The 20,315-nt window shown below is 42.5% G+C and overlaps 1 protein-coding gene across 5 annotated transcripts in view; it reads left to right on the plus strand.

The window, feature by feature from the left end:
* Positions 1 to 20,315, plus strand: part of IQGAP2 (IQ motif containing GTPase activating protein 2) — a 122,593-nt gene that overhangs the window by 8,401 nt on the left and 93,877 nt on the right. For 4 of the 5 annotated variants that reach the window (XM_057363827.1, XM_057363830.1, XM_057363829.1 and 1 more), the window contains exon 2: positions 13,198 to 13,297. In XM_057363827.1, the coding sequence (XP_057219810.1) occupies positions 13,198 to 13,297 (100 nt within the window). Of the gene's footprint in view, positions 1 to 12,925; positions 13,072 to 13,197; positions 13,298 to 20,315 lie in introns of those variants that run through there. The other variant, XM_057363828.1, reaches the window with a different exon arrangement.

Raw genomic sequence — 20,315 nt, forward strand, 5'->3', positions numbered from 1 at the left:
GGGAGAAGGGGGAGGGACAGGCTTGGTTTGTTGTTGCCACACTTAAAATTAAGTAGCTTCATAAATGTTTGCAGAAGTAATGAAATTTTCTAATAAAAAYGGAGGTGGATTTCTCAAATGTTCATCTGTATTCCTTTTCCCAAAATTGTTGGGAAGGTGCTGATTGGTAGGTTGCTGCTGTCCAGGCTGCAAATGCTGTCCACTGCCAGGCAGATCTGGAGTCCAAAGGATGCAGCAATAAGCAGTCAAGAATTTTGGGTTCCTGTAGCAGAACTGGTCTCCAATAGCTCCTTGAGCACATTTCAGTGCAAAATTACATGTGATCAAGTTTTTTAATATAATTTCCTCAAATTATAAAGTATAGACTTCCTTGAAAGCTGACTATTTGCATGAAAACTGTTACAAATTAGGTAGAATGTATTTCACATGTGCTCCCACTTCACGGCCTTTAGCGTGGAGGCCAGGGRGAGCAGGGATACTTCTGGCATGAAAAGCCTTGTTGTGACAGTGAAACAGTTACCATACRGAATAGGAATGGTAGAAACTCACCTGGCAAGATACTGCTGATGGAGTAGTTAGATTTTCACACTGCTCCGCTCCCTCTAGCAGCTGTAAATGCCTCATTGTAAGGAAGCTGACCAAGGAGTGTGAGTTGGAAGCCAGGCCAAGCTTGGAGGAGGAATTGCTACAAAGCGAGCAAGTCTTGATTTTTTTTTTTTTTTTTTTTAAAGTAGTGCTTCAAAAAGGGAAACAAACTACAGCTAGCTATACAAAAAGTTATAAAATTCTGTGCCCAGCCTTCATGCATGCCATTTTCTTTTATGGGTAGACACTTCAGAACCTGCAAACACATAACTCAGTTTGGCATTATGTGTATTGCTTGTACTGTTGTTACTGTAGCAGTGATTGAACGCTACTTACTCTTGCTTTATTTTGCTGGTCTCAGTAGTGCCATTTCAAGCAAAATGCTTGTTTTGGGGTGTTTAGATAGTGCTTCTGAAATGCTCCATTATTTTATATACAATTGATATTTAGCATTGCCACTGTGATACTCTCCTTAGAGGAAAGGTGCTCAAGGTAAGGAGGAGGCTGTCCTGAGGTCAGTACCYGCTCCATTAACCCAAACTTTGGTTTGGGTTATAGGGTAGATATAGGCAAACAACCTAAAAAGTTGAGTTATTCAAGATTGTATTGACAAGGTTTCTCTCAGGCTGGAGGAAATTTAGTACAACAAGGATTTACACTTGGAGACCTGTGAGTGTATAAGTTGAGTGCAGCTGTCAAAGATTTGTCACTGAAATTGAACCACTTGGTTTGTTGATAGTTAGGAGCAACATCTAGCTCTGTATCTGATGGTTTTGCAGTGATACGTGCAATGGTAGATGTGTCATTGTCACTCAGAGCAGTTTTGACTTTCAGTAAATACATACTAGATGTACTGACCTAAAAGATAAGGATTTGTCTGCTCTTTCTAGATCTTGCTCAAAGGTCTGCTCTGCAAGGCTCAAACCTTTTGCGGTTTTGTTCTCTCCTATGGTTCTAATTCCTGATGATGAAGGAAAAATTAATTCATATTACTGGGTATGTATGTGAATGAGAAAGAAGGGTCAGAATCATCCAGAAGCCTTGTGGGCAGGTGCCCTGCSAGCAGCGCCTGCCTGCCCGTGCAGTGTGCTCCTGCAGTGACCTGTCAGGGAGCACTGGGAGGAGTCACCCTGGAGCCAGCACCATCAGCACCGGGACTTCTGCAAACACTTGCTTATTGCGTAGCGAAGGCAGCCAAGCAGCTTCAAGTGATTCCTGAGGTCATTGCTGGCCTGGYGCTGCCGCTGAGCTGGGTTCCTGCTCAGGTACACCGAGTTTGCCTTCTTCCTGCAGGAATTTATCATCTTACCCGTGAAGCAGGAACAAAGAAGGTGCATCCCCATCCGCTGTGCCTTTCTTCCTCTGTGTGGACCAGCACAGTTGAAAAAGAGGTTTCGGAGCGAGATTCCATCTTGTGAGCCTGATGTTGTGCCTCCACCCTTTATTTTGTGGCTCCTGCTTGTGCTGGGCCATCTCAGCCGTAGAAACAGCTCCTGAATGCACAGCAGTTTTGGAACTTGTTCAACAAGCAGCTCAACCCTCTTCCCAGGGGAGTCACCAATGCTGGAGGGAGGACAGGAACTGCCATGGCTCTGTTCTGTCTCTGCCTTGGAGTGCACAAGTCTCCTGCTTATCACCCAAACTCACCATATCTCTTTATTAATATTATGCAACATACAGAATTTCTTTATATTMTTGTGAATTTTAAGCCATTTTTGTATTCAAACTGTTCATTCTCATTCTCTGGGTCTTTAAGTGCAAACTAAATTTTCAGTCCTAATATCCCTAATGCCTAATGTTGTTTCTTCTAAGATTTAGAAACAAGATTAAAAAGCCACTTGTGCCTATAAATTAAAAAAATTGAATTMCAAACTTTGAAGATATTACAACTAATAATTATCAAAGAAAGAAAAGCCAGGCAGGCAGAGGCAGTTGTGTTCTTGCAGTTTAAAGACGCAAGCCTCATGGCATATTCACATGCTCATATTTGTATTTTGAAGGAAAAACGTGCTGTACCATTTCAGGTGGTTTTTTTTGGTGCTCCTTTCAAAATGTGGGAAAAGTGAAGCAGATGGTTTATTCAGGCCTTGATCGAAGGCCTGCAGCAGACTGGCTGTGAAAGAACCAGAAGATGATGAATTGTCAAAGGAAGAATAAAGACCAGATGTCAAGGCTGAGGGTTTCTACATTGCCGCCTTTCTCATGGGGACTTCCAATTTACTCAGTGTCATTTCCAAGTGTTAAGTGGTGCTCTTGCTTATGGCTTTTCCTAGACTGGTATTTCAGTCCTCTCTAGTGTTGTGGTTCAGACCAAGTCTCCTACAGACTGCCATACTTGGTGGCACAGACACAGCTTTCTCYTTAGATTCTTTTTTATTCCAGAATTTCTGCTTGTCGTCCTTCTTTTCTGTTCTTTACATGCGATCACATTTCTTTCAGTTGGTTACTGTCCTGAGAGTTTGGTGATAGGAAACGTTTTGGTTTAATCTCCCCAGTGATCTGAATATTGAATCCTTTTGGTAATTGTTTCCTCTCAAACTTTTCAGGAGGTCCAAGTTTCTCATCCCTTCCCTCTCTTTCACTTCCTCAGTCCCAGGTCTTTTCTTCCTCTTTCCTTGCGTTCAAGTGCATCCCTTCCCTAACCACGCCCTGGGTAGCAGAGGTTTGCTACAAATGTATTTRTGAATCGTTGCTCTAGCCTCAAGTTGTAATGCAGATCAGTTTTTCAACGCTTTCAAGACTGAAACAGAAATCAAACGATGCCCTGACTGAGCCAAAACTCCAGTGCAGCATTTGCAGGGCATTCTCTTAATTGGCTGCTGTTTGTATGGCGATCAGTCTTTTGAATTTCTACCAAGGAGTAACAGAGAAGCAGAAAACCTTTGTGTTATGCTCTTCATTGTGATCTTCAACTACTTTGCCTCTGGTGAAGCAGCAGCAGCTCTTGTCAGACATGCCTGCCTTCCTCAGCCCCTGGAGTCCCTCTCTGCCACAGTCTTGTGCTTTGTTCTGTTGGCTGAGGTGTCTTAACACAGCTGGGGCGATCTTGCTGCTGCCAGGTCAGAGGTTTTGCTGTGCAAACAGCAGCTAAGAGGAGAGCCACAGAGGTGTGGGTAACAGCTCTGTGAGCCCATGAYGGATTTGGATTTACCACTGCCCTGTAGTGAGTTCTGTGTGTGCCCTGCCCTTCCTAGTGATCGTCTTCAGCCCCACTTTCCTGTTCTTCCACTCCACTTCTGCAGTGTCTTTCTGCCGTACCACCAGTGTTGCTGGGTGGGGTTGTGGCCACAGGCAGTGCTGGTGTGATTACACACAATCAAAGTTGCCTTTGGGTTTCTGCAGAAGGCTGCAGGCACAGTCGCCTTTCCTGTTAACTTGCTTTGATTCTTGATTTCGACTGCCTGCATAGGGATGAATGCCCTTTGTTTTCTGTTGTTTTTTGTTTTTTGGTTGTTTTTTTGCATGATTGTCACAGTATTTTTCTGCCACAAGTCACTTGTTCTTTTATGTAGGTATGCGTATGCATTTGACTTATTGATATACCTGCAATTCTCTTCAGAGGMAAATTAAACTGCCTAATACTAGAAATAAATTTGATGGCATTTGTAGGCAAAAGACTTGCATTTGTCTTCTGACAAATTTTAATYACAGGGTTGATGCAAAGGCACACTGTAGACACTAGCATTTTTCTGTCTTTTCATTTTACTAGCCTGGCAAGTCCATCTCATCATTTCATTTACAGTCTGCTTGTGTTAAGTTGAATTGAGGTCACTGTAGGTAAAATGTAAGGAAATGGAATCCATATGGTAAAATTTTCTCTCTTTTCCCTCTTTTATTGAGGATTGTTAATGTATATTACCAATAAAAAGCAACAGGTTAAAGTAATTCCAGTGAAATAAACAGAAAAATGAAAAGGTAGGTGTGTCAAAATACATGGAATTCAAATTAAAAGTTCTTTATTTTAGAAAATAGTGAATGGATAAATGTGGCAAAGGAATCCTTAACACTTTACTATTTGCTTTCTCACAAACCAGCTTCTGGAGAAGGAAAGCTTGTTTGAATGCACAATATTATTTTGAATGCCTTGACCCTTCAGTGATGTGCTGATTTGACCAAGCAGGCTTTTCAAAAAATTGCAAGTCCTTTTAAATTTTTTTTTAAATTATTTTTAAAGCCCACATGAAAATTATAATTCTTGCTGTGAACATGTGGAAACTAAACAAACCTTCCCACCAAGGAGATACCAGTGTAGCCTTCTGAACGCTGCCTTGAAGTTTAGCCAAGTTAATGTATTTGGAGTAAGCATGTGGAGATGGCCTGTAAGTGAAAGAAACAGCTTGTAATTGGTATTCACTGCTTCTTCAGCGTCCATSAGTTTGAGTGCTTCCTCAGATTTTTGACTTTATTGGGAAGCTAGACTGAGGGCTTATTAGTAAAYGCTGAGTATGAGTAAAGAGTGTTTAAAAAAATGAGTGAAGCATTTTAAGGTCAATTGTTTAGGTTGACCTCAAAGTTTAAGGTCACAGAAAGGGGCTAGAGTTTTAATGGTGTTTTTTTGAGCACCTGAAGCTTGGGAAAACCTGTTGTGCCTGCAAGTGACCGGTTAGCAAAGCATGCAAAGATAAACAGTTACAATTTTAGTTAGCAATTACACCCAGAGTTGCTGGAGACAGTGAGACCAGCAGTTAGGCGCTGGTGGAAGTGGTTGAGCAATAAACTGATACATTGCATTCCATGTTTGTAATCCTAGATGGCAACACTTGCAGTTAACTGAAATTGGACTTGGATTTCCATCTCCTCAACTCCATTGCTTTATCTCCGTGTTCTTCCAAAAGTACAGAACRATTACAATGAAGTTAAGATAAAAGGTTCTTTTTCTGCACAAGGTTAAAATATCCTTCTAGACAATAGATGTCCATCCTCTAGTATCATCATACAATAATGTAATGTCAGAACTACTTAGTGTCTTTTAATGTTTACCCCTACTGAAGTCTCACTTGATGGTACTGTAGAAAGCTTGAGGTTGAAAAGCAGAGCACAGGATGTGTGTACCTATGAGCAGAAAATTGAATGTTAAACTTTCTGGCAGCACATGTAGTCACTTGCTCAATGCCAAAGCCGTCTTGTGTCTGTGGTTAAATGAGATTTTTTTTTCTAAACTTTGTGGGGATCGAACTATCTGGAGGCACTTCTGAAGAGCCCTACAGACTTTTGCCAGTGTCTGGCTGAAATAAAGTGCTTTTTACACTTGGCTGCAGGGGCATGGAGTGTGGTTGCTCTTGCATCATTGTCCCCTTTTATGGTAGTCCCAAGGTCCACATATTGCAATAGTGCTGGGTAGCTGTAAATGGATGTGGCTGGCCTTTGGTAGCAGACACAGCAGAGTGAAATAAGACCTTTAGAAAATGGGAGATGGAGGACTCAGTAAAGTAAATGCACAGGAATGAGTCTCTATGAGAAAGCTCAGAGGAAAAACTGGTTCAGCAAAYGTTTTAAATTTTACTGGTTGTCTGTTGTCAACACTCCCATGCTAATGGTGTGTTTGTTTTCCCTGTTTGTGCAGTGTCTGGCAGTGAGATCTAGTCCAGAGCAGTGGCCCTCTAGGTCCTGTGTGACACACAATTTGTGACTGTAGGTAATATCTACCTGCTGGCTAGAAGATGCATTTGTATTTTTGTTTGAAAATATAAGCCTGCATGCTTTGACAATGAAATAACTAGATTAGGATTTTRACTATACTATTAACTATACTATACTTAACTATACTATTATAACTATAGTTTTTGAGGGAAGGGGAGAGTAGTTCAATGTTGCAAATATTTGAGAAATGTTGTATTGAAGACCCTCATTCTTTAATTAAGTGAATTAATCTACTCTCTCGTGTGAATCTGCCCTCCAAGTTCACAGCTGTGAACAGGTTTTTCAGTGCTTGTGGTGTCTGCCTTTGTCTAGAGCCCTTTCTTGGAGCAAATGTTCAGGGAATGGACTGAATGCCCTTGACTGGAGATACAGAAAAAGGTTCAGGCCATCTGGTTTCATTACTGTGAGACACGTGCTAGTTGCTTGCAATTGTGCTCTTTGACAGAAGAATTCTATAGAAAGCTATTTTCATCACAGCCTTAAACTTTTCATCCAAAATTAAATGATTTTCAGCGTAACAATATTCCTGTAGGTACAACATAMCTTCCTAACAGACCATCTGCAATAGGTGTTTGGGGCTGTAAAACCATTTTTTCTTAGTAGCCTATYGAATTATCGCTGTTCACATCATTATGTTGGCATACTTTCTTTTGCATATTTAATAAGCTGTTACATTAGATACCTGCAAGCTGATATTGGCAGTGCAGGCTCTTGGGGAACTCTCTCTGCTTGTAGCTTTGAGAAATGTTTTTCTGATATCTGAAAACAACCATGGAGCTGAACTGCCTTGGGCAGCTACTCCTGGGGTGCTGGGTACCTGAGAGTACGAATTTTACTAGGAATAAAAAGATCGCCCTGAATTTTCTGGGCTCTTTCAGACTAGGACAAAATAGTTATATGTTCACATAATGTAAGGTTTTAAGTCACTGGGACCATCTGAAATGCAACTAGCTTCTTCTTGAAACTGCAGCACTAGATTGTGATGCCAAATGCTAAAGGTCCTCACAGTACATGGAACTATAAATGGGATGCTGCCTGGAGCCTGCTATGCTGGGCTTGGCTGTCATTGGGACTGGCTATGGCCAGCAAACTGTCAGTCAGAAGTTTTTGTGCAAGAGGGGCTCCTTGGCTTTTGTTTTTATGCTACAGCATGCTCTGTTAAGTACTTTTGAGTGTGCTAATAGTGGGTATGTGGGTTTGAGCTTGGGTGGAGGAGGCAGGAAGGGGGACATACACAGAATTTGCAGAATTTCTTGTTCCGGTGGAGTGAAACTCTGCCTTGCCTTGCTTACTGTGTGGCTCGGATGGCAGACAGCTGAGGCTGCCAAATGTGGTTTAGCTAATGTTTAATTCAAACCCTCTAGTGAAAAACCTTAATCACAGCACTTTACAGAATTTTCTCCTCCATCTTTCCCCCCCTGCTCCTCAACCCAGACTTCACAAACTCTATTCTCTCACCGTAAGAGGATTTTGTTCTCTCCATCATCTGTTATGTCTCGTTCATTGAGCTTCCCTGTTCTGGTGCCCAAAGAGTTCTCCGTATTTCTCACGTCTCACTTTCCATGGGAAAAGGTCTCTAATGGCAGGAAATTGAGGGGGATTTGCCCTGGGAAATGAAAGCCTCTGTTCCTTCCTTTGCCTTCTTCAGGATAAGCAGTTCTTTGGTATGGCTGTGGCAAATGCCTTATTAAAGGGTCTGCCTGCTGAAGAGGCCACTGCTGAAGAGGCAACGTGCAGTTCTTGAGCTACTGCAGACAGTCATATGTCTGAGAGAAAATGAATGACCAGGAAGCTTTAGGTTGTAGGTTTTGCAATATTTTTTTCCAGCCCCAGTTTTTTAAGATAACAAAAATTCTGGGTAATGGTTATTCYTGAATAATTTAAGGATTTACCTCATAAAGTGTTCCATAAATTTTTATTTCAAAATTGTAAAAAATATTACTTTTCCTTGCATGCTCTTTCATTGCATATTACAGAATTTTTAAGTTTAGAATAATTTAAAAGTACAATCCATGAATCCATGGACTAATTTTCAGACTGTGGAACATCTTGTAGTTAATGTAAACTCAAACATAAGCTACTGTGACCCACAGGTCAKGGGAGGTGATTACACCTGCTCTGTTCCATAGCAGCCCATCTGGGGTACTGTGTCCATCTCTGGGGCATCAGGCATTAGAGGGACACAGGTCTGTTAGAAAAGCTCTAGAGGAGGAGGCTACAACAGTGATCAGAAGGCTGAAACATCTCTCCTGTGAGCAAAGGAGAGAAAAGTGGGATTGCTCAGCCTGGAGAAGAGAGGATGGGTGGAGKGGATGAGTGAAGGTGTCCAAGGCCATTTGGATGGGGCTTTGAGCACCCCACTCGAGTGGAAATGTCTCTGCCCATGGGAATTAGATATTAAGGTCCCTTCCAACCCAGACCATTCTATGCATCAATGACTAAYAGATTTCCAGTAATCTCAGTATCATTATAAATAATCTCTGTGACCTTGGGACCTCCAAAATCCTTGTCATGGATGTAATATGAGGGTTAACTTTGAACTGGATAACATTTACAGAGACAGTACCTGTTTTTAAAAGTCTTGTGTGAAGTGACCACATCCATAAAGTGAAGTTTGATGCTCTTTTCAAGATTCTGTTAATAAGGTCATGATTTCAGTGGCTCTTGCACACCTGGGCTGATTGCTAGTTTCAGTAACAATATTAMGTCTTCAGAAGTGGGGACCCTATGTCTGGAAACTTACTCAAATCTAAAAATCTGAAATATTTTCATGTTATCTACCAATGCTGAGTCAGTAAGTCCTGCAGGCACCATGTTGTTTGTAGGCACATGGAGTGCCTTGAGCTGAGCTGTCAGCTCTGTGGCTGGCAACTGACAGCTCCAAGGATTTGCCAGCATCAGGAGCGGCTCTCTTGGATCAGGGCACAACACAAGAAAGTGTTTGCAATTCATAACCAAACCCCAAACATTAATTAGTCCTAGATACTGCCTACACAGGACAATTTTAGAAYGAGGAGGGTGCGTATAAGTGCGATGTGTCAGTTGATGGACAATGATCAAGTCTCTCAGTTTAGGAAAACTCCCTGGTGAACACTTACTTTTGTGCTAAGTACATAGCATATACATATGTAGGAAGCTGCTAGTAGAATGTTACCTTATTTCTGTTGAATCAGTAGTGGGAAGAATTAAAAAGTTGGTGTGCCATGTGAGTACCAGAACAAGTCTCTCAGGTGTGGCAATTTGAGTTTCAGTATTGCTCACTGCTCCATGTGTGCCCTCTTCCTTTAGCATTTGTTTTATGAAGAAATGTCTCTGAGTGAACTTGCTGTCTTAGCAGGTGCTTTGTGTCTACTGACTGTTGGCTAACAGGGTGACAACATCCAGTATTGAGAGGGCTTTAAGGCTGGCATTTTTATTAGTTCTACATTTTTGTCCAGACATACTCTTAGCATTCCCTCTTCAAGGGAATATTTTAGATTTTTCCTCCCAATTTGAAATTAAGTCACATAATTGATGAATTTAATTGTAAGATGTTGTTTAKATGCCTAATTTTTTTTCTCTGTATGGCTTCAATGGAGAGTGTGCCTTGTTCTATGGCATTTGCATTTTTTCAGCTGGAACATTTTGTGTCAGTAGACCTCTGCMTGGTAGAGGTCCTCAGGTGAAGCCCAGCCCTGATAACTCTGCCACATAACACCCTTTATTGCAGCACTCTCTTCCTTTGTGAGCTGAGCATTATCAAAAAGTTACTGATATAGCAGCAATGTGTTTATTCTTTAATCAATCTTCCTTGTCTTCTGACTAATACTTTCTCTGTTAAGCAGAAAGGCTGAGCTTTTGTCTCCAAACCAAACTTGTTCGTGTGTTGAACTTGGTGTGGCTGGCTTGATGGATGCACTCAGGATCTTTGAAGAAAGCTCTCTGCAGGGCTGTAGTCAAAGACTGAAGCCCTTCCCAAAATATATTATTATAGACTAGACCTGAGGAGCCAAGTCTTCAAAGTAATTACCTCTGCAGCTCAGTCCYGAGGCCACCTTTATCCTGCAGGTTGTCATTTCTGTTTCTAAATTTGTGTCTGTAACCACTCTTGATGTGATAGCCCAGTTGCTTTGAAGCCAGTGTGTGCTGGAGGGTAAGTGTGTAATCACCTGGTGCTGTAAGAGGCTCCTCCCAGGATTAGCATTGTAGGTGTTGGCATTCCCTGTGCTCTGTGTTTTCAGCGCTCAGATATTCAGCRAGAAACTTTAGCTGCCTTGGCATTGACAGGAAAGAAATCTGATTTCCAACTTGTGAGCAGCTGATACCTCCTCTGGAAAGGAGCTGCATTTTCCGCTTTCCAGTGTCCACAAGTTAATTGTTCTTCAATCTTGCACTTTCCTCCCGTTGTTGTATGCTTTGCTAAGCAGAACAACTATTACAATTCCACAAGATCTGTTAGTGCCTTCATCCACCCTCTGAATCAATCTTTGCAAATGATTTTAATGAGGGATTTGAGGCTGGCCAGGGCTGCTTGGTCTGGGGTGCCTTTGCTGGGAATGGGAGGCACCCATGGATGTCTAGATCCAGGACTAGATTGTAAAACATTGRTGTTATTCAGGTTAATTCCTTGACTGATACTTATCAAATGGATCCTGTGGTTTTTCCTTCACCTACCTTTGGACAAGGTGCCTTTTTTGCTGCTTTCTTTATGGCTGCGCTGAGCTGTCTTTGGAAGGCAGCTGTAAATGTCTTTTTAACAAGTTAAGAGGAACAGGGTACTCGAGTTGTCATGGGGGATGAAGGCTTGGCCTGATTTTGGCTGTCCTGCCGTAGCTGACAGKACCATAGCCAGGCAGGACAATCAGCTGGGCTCTTCTGACAGCACTTGTCTCCATTCGTGAGCTTTCATAGCTCCAAAAGCTTTTGAAAAGTGGCCCTTGATCTTAGTGTTGCAAAAAATAAAAAGATACATTAAATTTCAGTGTGGTGGCTTGTTAGTACTTCTCCCAGTATGGGATGTCAGGAGCCCTGTGCAGCAGAGGATCTGTGTCACAGGATGGGAGCAGCCTGTCCTGGTTGTGCTGATGGTGGTSAGGGCAAGAGCAGAACCAGAGCAGCATCCACGGCCAGTTTGCCAGGCATTGTTACCATCTGCATTCCATGTTTGCCTCCAAACTAATGTGCTGGTTCATGGCAAGTGATATCCTGATTACAGTGTCTGGAAGCTTGATTTAGAGTGAGTCATTATTGGAGCTACCAGACTTAAAAGAGACTCTGAGCAAGACATGTATTTATTTGATCGGTGTGTGAAACATCTGGGTAATTAGGAAGAGCAATCTTAAAAGCAAAGGAAGATGAGAGATATCAACTCCTATGTGGTCATTAAAACTGAAACTACAAAGCTTGAAGCAGCTATATGAGACATTAACAAATGTGTGGTAGCATCAGTCTAAAATGTGGGTGAGTTTTTTTATTTCTTGTGTGTCCTCAGTAAATGTGAGATCATTTTTCTGTTTTTTCTTGGGCTTGTGTTGGGGTTTTTTTTTGTTTAGTTTTTTGTTTTGTTTCAGGGGTTCTTTTTGAGGTACAGACTTCAAGGTATACAAGTACTTGCAATGCCTGGAGTCCTGCTGTTTTTAAGTGCCTTTCACTTGAGTTGGCTGTATCCATTACCAGAAGGTGTTTATTCACTAGTCGAGGCAATTGTGTCAGGGAAAAGCTGAGAACTTGCTCGTGTCATGCACAGTCCATGTGGAAATGGAGCTAAGGAAGAATGTCAGGGTGCATTTCAGGAGTAGCAAGGCCTCTTTTTTACCGAGGATGTGTCATGATGTTCTCAGCAGCAGCTGGCCCAGCCCTGCATTTCCGTCCCCTCCCTTGTGCCTGCGAGCGTGCCGTGCCTCAGATCAGGGAGCCAGTCTTCCCCAAAAGCAGGTTTCTCTAGCAAGAGCTGCCCCTTGCTCTGGCTCTCTGATGCTGCCCCTGGGCTGCCAGCTGTGACACGAGAGGTGATGTGAGTACGTGACTGAGAAACATGAGGTCMTGTAGGATCATATCTTTTCACGGAATCCTTGAGGTAGGAAGAGACCTTCAAGATGATCTAGTCTGACTGTCAGCCTAGTACAAATAGGGTGTCATTTTGATAACTGGYTTCTGCTGAAAGTTCTTTCCAAAACTCTCACCTGCTGTGGCTGAAATTCATCTAGAAGTCATCACTACTGTATGCTCCTTCACATTCACTGCTAGAAACATTTAGAAGAATTGCAGAGCTGCTCACAGAGGTCYCCTATGTATTCTAAAAGTACAGAAAGACCAGTCACTGGGGAGCAGTTCTAAATAATCGGGGTCATTTGCAGCTGGAGATGTGTACAGACATCCTTAATAGGCTTGGAGGGTGTTTTTATGGGAGGTGATGAGGTTGCAGCAGTAGCAGGAGAAACCACAGATGGTTCATTTGATTACAACCCTCATCACCTCCCATCAGTGGGAGGCTGCTCAGCATGTTGCAGTCTCATGGGCTCCTGAAGCTGCAGCCAATTCCCACGTTGTCCTTGAGACACCTTTGCAGTGTCTTGTCTTTGTCTCTGTTGTTGAGGATCTGCTTAGCATGGGGCTGCTCCACCYGCTTCTTGCCTTGAGCTTCCTCACGGGAGTCCTCAAACTCCTTTGAGGATGTGCAAGCTGAAGCTCTGCTGGCTGCCAGCCTCAGTCCCCCAAGTCYGAGTGTTCCCTCCTGCCCCCCAAAAAGGCGATGGCCTCAGAGCAATACATGCTTGGTCTTGAAGAAGTGAAATTTGAGGAATTCATTGTAGAGGGAGCAGAAAACTCTTGGTGAACTAGACACCCTTTTGCACCATACTATAAAAGGTCTCTTCTAAAGAGAAGTGGTAGCTATTTTAATTTCCCTTCTTCAGTAATTCATCCAGGTTCCAAGCAAAATTGCTCTAAAAATCACCCTGAGTCATGTGTAACGATATGGGTTTCTCTTTGCAGCAATTGTGGATGATGAAAGGCTTTCTGCAGAGGAAATGGATGAGAGGAGGCGTCAGAATATTGCTTATGAGTATCTGTGCCACCTAGAAGAAGCAAAAAGGTAAGTAAATGAAAGCACATTTACTTCTGGCTTTTAAATGTGGATGTTCAGGCCTGTTGTGTTCTTGAGCATTGCAATTTTTAATTCAGCATCTTGAACTGGATTCTCTGAGTGCTGGAACATCATAGCACTCAGTATGAGAAACTAATGCCCAGTGTGAAAAGTCTAATTCAAAGAAGAATTTAGAAATAAAGGCAACATCCTGAAACTGACTGTGGTGTTCATGTTCAGTGAAAGTGGGGGCTGGATACTAAAGCATGAGGCTTTGGTTTTGTGCTGAGTCAGGCTTACGTGGCTAACTGGGGAAAGCATTTTGCTCCTGGCTCTRTGGCTGTGCTCCCTTCTTGGTGCTTGTGTTTGTGGAGCAACTCATGTTGCAAAGGTGGCAGAAAATCACCTGGGCTCTTACTGGTTTAATGATCTATATCATCTCAGCGGTGGTAAGTGCTGGCAGGGCAATAAGATAAGATGGACTCTGCTCTTGCTTTAGTTCCTACTGGTCAGCAGTACTCATCTCTTGAAGCAACAGCCCATGATGAAACACTGATTTGAAAGTGCACAGGGATTTGATCACCTTTGTGCAAATGTCCTGTGCTGTGTTCACTTCATTCTCAAAACAAATATTCAACAACATTTTCATAATTGCTGAGCAGGAAAGCAAGGTATAATATCCTTGTGCTTTTGAAGTAGCTTCGAATGCTGCAATAATTGTATGTAAAAGCATCTTTTATATACAGTCAGATGACACTTTTTCAAAGATGCCTATTATGCTCATGTTATTGCCATTGACACCACTGGTAGTATCTTTCTTCTGCTCTGCATTTGTTGATGAAGGWGTTTTTAAACTGTATTTGAATGGCTTTCCTATGAATTTCTATTGAGGAGAAAACTTTGACTCTGATTAATAGTGCAAGCTGTGAAAGCTTAGCGTGATGACAAAGCATAGAATCTTTGTAATGGAATAAACCAATGTACTTCAGTCAGTAATCTAATATTAAATAGTGCTCTGGGCCTTGAATGCACACAGTTTCCCTCTCAATAGTTGCCAGCAGTTTTGTCCTGGGAGCATTGTTACAGAAATCAGCCATTCTTACTTCCTCTTCGCTCTGCAGTCCCATTTGCTGCAGCAAACATTGCCTCCTTTTCTCTCTCTTCCTCTTTCTCCTGCAGCAGTTGCCTGCTCAGATATCTGAGATGGCGAATGTCTTCCTGCTGGAGCTGACCCGCTCTGCCYGTGGTGCAGCCATAAGATATAGCCCACCTGCCAAATGGGTCAGCTTGCTACGCTGGCATGGAATTCTTAGGAATTCTCTTCTGCTGAGTTGGTTTCTGTGGTTTAGTGAGCTGACTGGTGTGATCAAGGGGTCAGAGGAGAATCTGTGCAGGCAAGAGGATGGGCATGGGGTGCAGCTGCACACWTGGGAGATGGGAGGGAGCAGGTTTCACTTGCAGAGATAATAGATCAGCTGCACCACCTCCGCAAATCTCAGTGAGTCAAGGTTTGATTTTACTCACGGTTTCTCCTTAGTATGTTGCAACTCACCTACCTGCTGCCTTATGGCAGCTAGTCCCCAAATCCAGCCTTTTCTCTTCTGCTGCTGTTGTTACTACTTTTTCTTCCTGGTTCTTGTCAACCTTCCCCTTTCCCAGGGCTCCTTGTCACTTTGAACTCAAGTCCTTGATATTTCACGAGGAAATGTGAAGTTCATTTTACAGCTAATGACTTAAATGAGTATCTGCTGTGAGTAGGCCCCTCCCTTTCTTGGATTTATTTTCATGCAGATTCTTGCCACCTGCAGTTTTCTAGATGAAACATTCCTTTATCTCTGCAGTCCATAATGGGACTTCGTATCCAGGACAGTTACTGTCGTGTCCTGTGCCTCAGCACACTGGTCCCAGTGCTCATTAGGAGACAAAGGCTGGTCATGCAGGGTGTGGTGAAGGCCCTGGGCTATCAGAGCTGCTGTGAGGAAAAAGAGAGTGTGATGGGAAACTTAGCCCTTGACAGAGAACAGTYGAAGTAATTTTGTTGTACCATGAAACTTTGCCCTGAGACACTTTTACAACTGTGAAAACAGTCCAGCAACACATACAAAAAGGCTTTCAGAACCAAGTAGAAATGCATGTGTCTCATTGCTGTGTAGCCCTGCTTCTCCAGGAGGTGACCAATGGTATGCAAGGTGGCTAGCCAGGCCCAGGCCAGGGAGGTCAAAAGTGCATGGCTGCATTCTTCCCCAGCCCCAATCTGGCAAAATGGGAAATGTGAGAAAATTCTGTGTCACTTCTCACTGCATGGTTATTGACTCCGTGTGCTTGATTAGGAGTGAAACTTGTTGATGTGCAGTCCTTGTCTGTACTTGCATAGTTACATMATTTTCTTTGTCACTGCAGAGACTGAGCAGAACTGGGGGCTCTGAAAAGGGAGWCAGACTCAGAGAGAGGAACCGGGTCATAATTCAGATGAGACCTGYTGGGGAGGCTTGGGTGTAGGGTGCTTCCACAGCACATGGTGGGTCCTGCCCTTCAGCTGTGCTTGGAGAGCTGTTTGGCAGGAGCCAGCAGGTGGATTGGCCGTTCTTAGCACTACAGAGTGATTTGGGATGGAAGGGACCTTTTAAAGATCACACAGYTCCAGCCACACCACCCTGGRCAGGGACACCTTCCACCAGACCAGCTTGTTCCAATCCCCATCTTGCCTGGTCTGAGCATTCCCATGRGAGGGGCATCCACAGCTTTTGCTGCTGCTGAACAGAGGAGTCCCAGCTGTGTGCTCCCCAGCTCTGGAGCAGCACCCAGGGGATGTGCAGAGCCTCTTCCCCTGCGGCACACTTGTGGCAGTGGGTCTGAGTCACAGCAGGCAGGATGCCTTCAGCCCCAGGTGCAGCAGCTGGGAGTGAARCCACCCAGAGCTGTGGCTGCTGCCTGCTTGCTCACAGCAGAACCCTCCTGGGTGAATCGGGGAACTGCCTTTATGACACTTTTAACCTTTTTCCTTAGTGCTTGGAGAGGATTTGTTGGTATCCACAACATTGTGGATATCAATGACAATAAATAGGCTGAAATGAGTAAGTAAAGGCCAGTTTTTCCAGTTGGCAGCTGATGAAAAGACAGCAAATACTGTATTAGCACACAGTTGATTATCTAAAACTATGTATTTTCGTCCATATTGGACCAAATAAATACTAAAATAAAACAGTAAATAGCAAAAGATTGGGTAGAACAAGACTGGGACAGGACTGTATCGGGGGGGTATGTTTTGTTTCTCATCATTTTTGTAATCAAAACATTATTTTATAGCAGCTCTGCATTTTGAAATTCCAGAGTTAATTAAACAGGTGAAGAATGTGTGCTTTCAGCTGCTTTTCAGATCACTGTTTGCACACTTAATTCCTGTAGCCCAGCTTTAATAAAAACTTGGCAAGTTCAACATGAAAAAAGAATCCTGTCACTGGTAGCTGATGCTTCTGCAAATACTTTCTGTGCTAGGCACAGTATCTATTACACCTATAGTGCACAGGAAATTGTTTTTTAAACACAATGAGTAGGCTTGTAATATCTGCAGAGGTCAGTAAAGTTTGATTGGGTGTTATATTTGATATTGAGGAAAAGCATTATTTTCTGCTAGATTGCTGGGCCTCTGTCTCTCTGAAATCACAGCKCTGATAAAATGAGATTTTGGTTACTTGTCTATATTGTTTGATTTATTACTTTTGCCTTTAAAGAAAGGCGCTTGCATATTAAACAAAAAACAAAACAAAAAGAAGCAAAAGATGCATAGTATCTAGTGTGTGAGAAGAAAAAATTCAAGAATAAGCAATTAGGAGTTGGGATTTTCTCACTTCAAGAAATGTAGCCATGGATGCTGCTAATAGAAGCCCTCCAGGTGTTTTCCTGACACATTATCAGTATAGTTTGGAAATTTTTCTGTTAAATAAAAAAGGTCTAAGGTAGGCATGAACAGCTGTGTCACAAGCTCTCACATCTTGTTGAATTATGTRTATTTTAACAGACAGTATTTACCACCGCATCCTTCTTTCCAAAGGAAATATCCAGCACATCAAACCCTGGGTTTGGYTTTTGCTGTTGCTTGTCTCTTTGCAGATGTATAATTACTGCATTGTAAAGATAATACAGATTTGAAGGATTTAAATTGTGATTGTAGCTTTGGCATATAAAGCAAATCAAATTTTCAGTAASTGTGTTGTGGCTGGCTGGCTAGACTTGTAATCATCCATAGTTAAGTAGATATTATTTCTCTTGGCTTTTTAGAAATTATACCTTCTTAYGATAAGATTGAATTTGAACTGTGGAGCTCCTCATGTTACGAGCCCCGACCCTCCCTGCATGAAATGGAATATACTTTGTTTCACTACAATTTCATAGCCAGAGCTACCATATTTTTTTTCCTTGCTCAGCTTTTCAGTTAGGCAGTAACATATGTAAAACACTGAAGCTTTAAYTTCAACATTAGGGCAATGAAGACACAGTAAAACTATCCAGGAAATTTCTTTTTGAAAAATAATTTTTAATTTTGAATAAGTAAATTACCATTCTTCTCCAATTTCTTGTCAATAGAAAAACAAATCACCCATTTTTATTTCCAAAACTTACCTCTTTTGTAATATTGTTTTTTATTAATTGGTTTGCAGTGGCTGATTGGTTGATGATATGGTAGTTAGACACTACTGTATAAAAATGTACAGTATGCAGTGTTGGTTGATGATATTGTAGTTAGACACTACTGTATAAAAATGTATATGTTGCTTAATATTCTTAAAAGGTCAAACCCTGAAGTGCTTAATTGGCTTCAGTTAAAGTCAGCAATTTTGCAGTAGCACATCACAATAGAAAGCTCAAGGTGCCAGCACTGTGGGACCATGGAGGGTGGCTTAGGAGGCCACTCTGTTTCTGGGGAAGGTACCAGAGTCCTGTAGAGACTTGGCGTACTTCAARGGAAGTTTGCCAGGTTTCATGCTGCTGTTTCTTCAGGAGCAAAATTATGGCAACCGTTCAACCCTGGCAGCTCATGAGTGAATTAAAGTTACTCAAATGCTTTCAGACTACAGGAAAGATTTGTTWAAAGATCTGTGCTTTTAGTTAACATAAAATACTGTAGTTTAGCTGTACAACTACCTGAGTGGAGGCAGAACTTACAAAAATATTTCTTAGTAACATGTTTCATATGGGTTTGTCAGAAACTTCTTTTGGGGTTGATTGTGTACTCTCATGTTTTAAATTATGAACTTTGCTCTGTCTYCTCCTTGCTCTCTCCTTTAAGCCAAATAAAGTACTAGTGAACATGGCTGGTAGCAGCTCTGTAAAGGTCAAATATTTTAAATTAGGGTGCATCATGGGGTGAAATTCTTTGAAGCAACCTATTTAGCTGTGCWTATACCTATTGCTGAAGTATCTTGGTCCACACAGAACTATTGATCAACAAGTATGCTTGCTGTTTGATGTCTTGGTCCTCAGCATCCTTACCTAGACTGCCAGATATTGGCAGAACAGCTTTTTGTTTTTGAGACACAATTGTGCGAGTATGCCAGAAGTTTTGTATGTGAGTGTCAGTGATATCAATCAATCCAATAACTGCTTGGATAGTGATATTTGCATATGAAAAGTCCTAATGGCAAGATCTAAAGGAGAGAGAAACCTTTTGTGCTAGTTTCTGTACAGGATGCATTGACCTGCTTACTAACATGTTGAGGTAACGAGTAATGGGTCATTGCTTAGTGTGTATAGCTGTGGAATAATGATGCCGAGTAATGATGGATGTGACCTTTGTTTTTGTAGACTGAACCATATGGCACTGTCCCATAGCATGCACTGAAATTAACAGTACAGTCCCTTCAGAGCCAGCTCGTTCTCTTTCTCTACATTTTCCACCTTTCTTTTAGGTGCTAAAGGAATTGTGGGTTTTGTTTTTTTTGTTTGTTTGTTTGTTTGTTTTTTTTTAATGGAAGAGTGAGAAATCTGAAGTTAGTTCATGCTCTGCTGCCCTTGTATTGGTTGCTCGTAGGCTCAGCTTCACCAAGAGAGCACATGGAGTTTTCATTTCTGCATCGCTTTCCCCTCTACACCTTGGATTATCTGTGGTGCAAATAGAAAGCTTCTTTGGCTTTACACTCAACTCTCAAGACTAGCTGATTGTCAGATCAAAGTGATGGCTTCATTCTGCACCCTGGCTAGCTCCTAGTTAATATTAAGCATGACCTGAGGTGGCCTCACCAAGGTATCAGTAGTGGCTGAGCCATTACTTTGCCATATGGAGCACTAAGAAGTACGGACACTGGCAGGGGTCCTTGTACCTCACCAGCCCAAAACTCTGTATCTGGAAGGCTGACAAAGAAAAGCCTGGGGCTGAGATGTGAGAGAGGAACACATCCGTGGGTGTTAGAGGTAGCAGATGTACTTGACACTCACACCTTGCTTAAGAGAGSCATGTGGAGCTGCTGTTGGGAAGGATCTGTGACATACCCGTGGGAAGGAAGGACGTCTCTTGCTTAGTGTTGAAGGGCTTAAGTGTTGCTCTTAACCTTTAGATAATCCTTCTGCACTGTTTGAACTCTGTTTCCTGTTTACCTGAGAGCAGCCAAGGCCCTTGCTTCTCCGTGTGTCAAGGATGGAATAAATGACAGCATGTGCAGCAGTGCGTGCGTGCTGTGCCTGTGCCCCCTCACTGCATGCTGAGCTGCTGGAGCAGCTGACCAGAAAGCGGTGCATTCTCCCTTGCACCAATCCCATTGGGCCATATTCCTAAAGTAGAACTCAAACAGCTTTGTCATGTCACCAACTGTCTGTTTGCTTTGGACCACAGAAGGAAAATAMCTGGACTGGTGGAATTTGCTTCTTAACAGCCCTTTTGCAGGAGTGTACTTTTCACATGTTGAGATCCTTCTTTCTCAGCTRCCATGTCCTGGAGAGCTGTTGATCTTTGGAAGAAGTGTTTATCCAGCCTCTGGCAGAAAGCACTGGGGGGAGGGATGAATAGCTCTTCACAGATCAGAAGAGATGGGGC

Source organism: Malurus melanocephalus, unplaced genomic scaffold (assembly GCF_030028575.1).
Source record: "Malurus melanocephalus ecotype Western Australia unplaced genomic scaffold, MMel_1.1 scaffold_31, whole genome shotgun sequence".
In the NCBI taxonomy this organism is placed as follows: Eukaryota; Metazoa; Chordata; class Aves; order Passeriformes; family Maluridae; genus Malurus; species Malurus melanocephalus.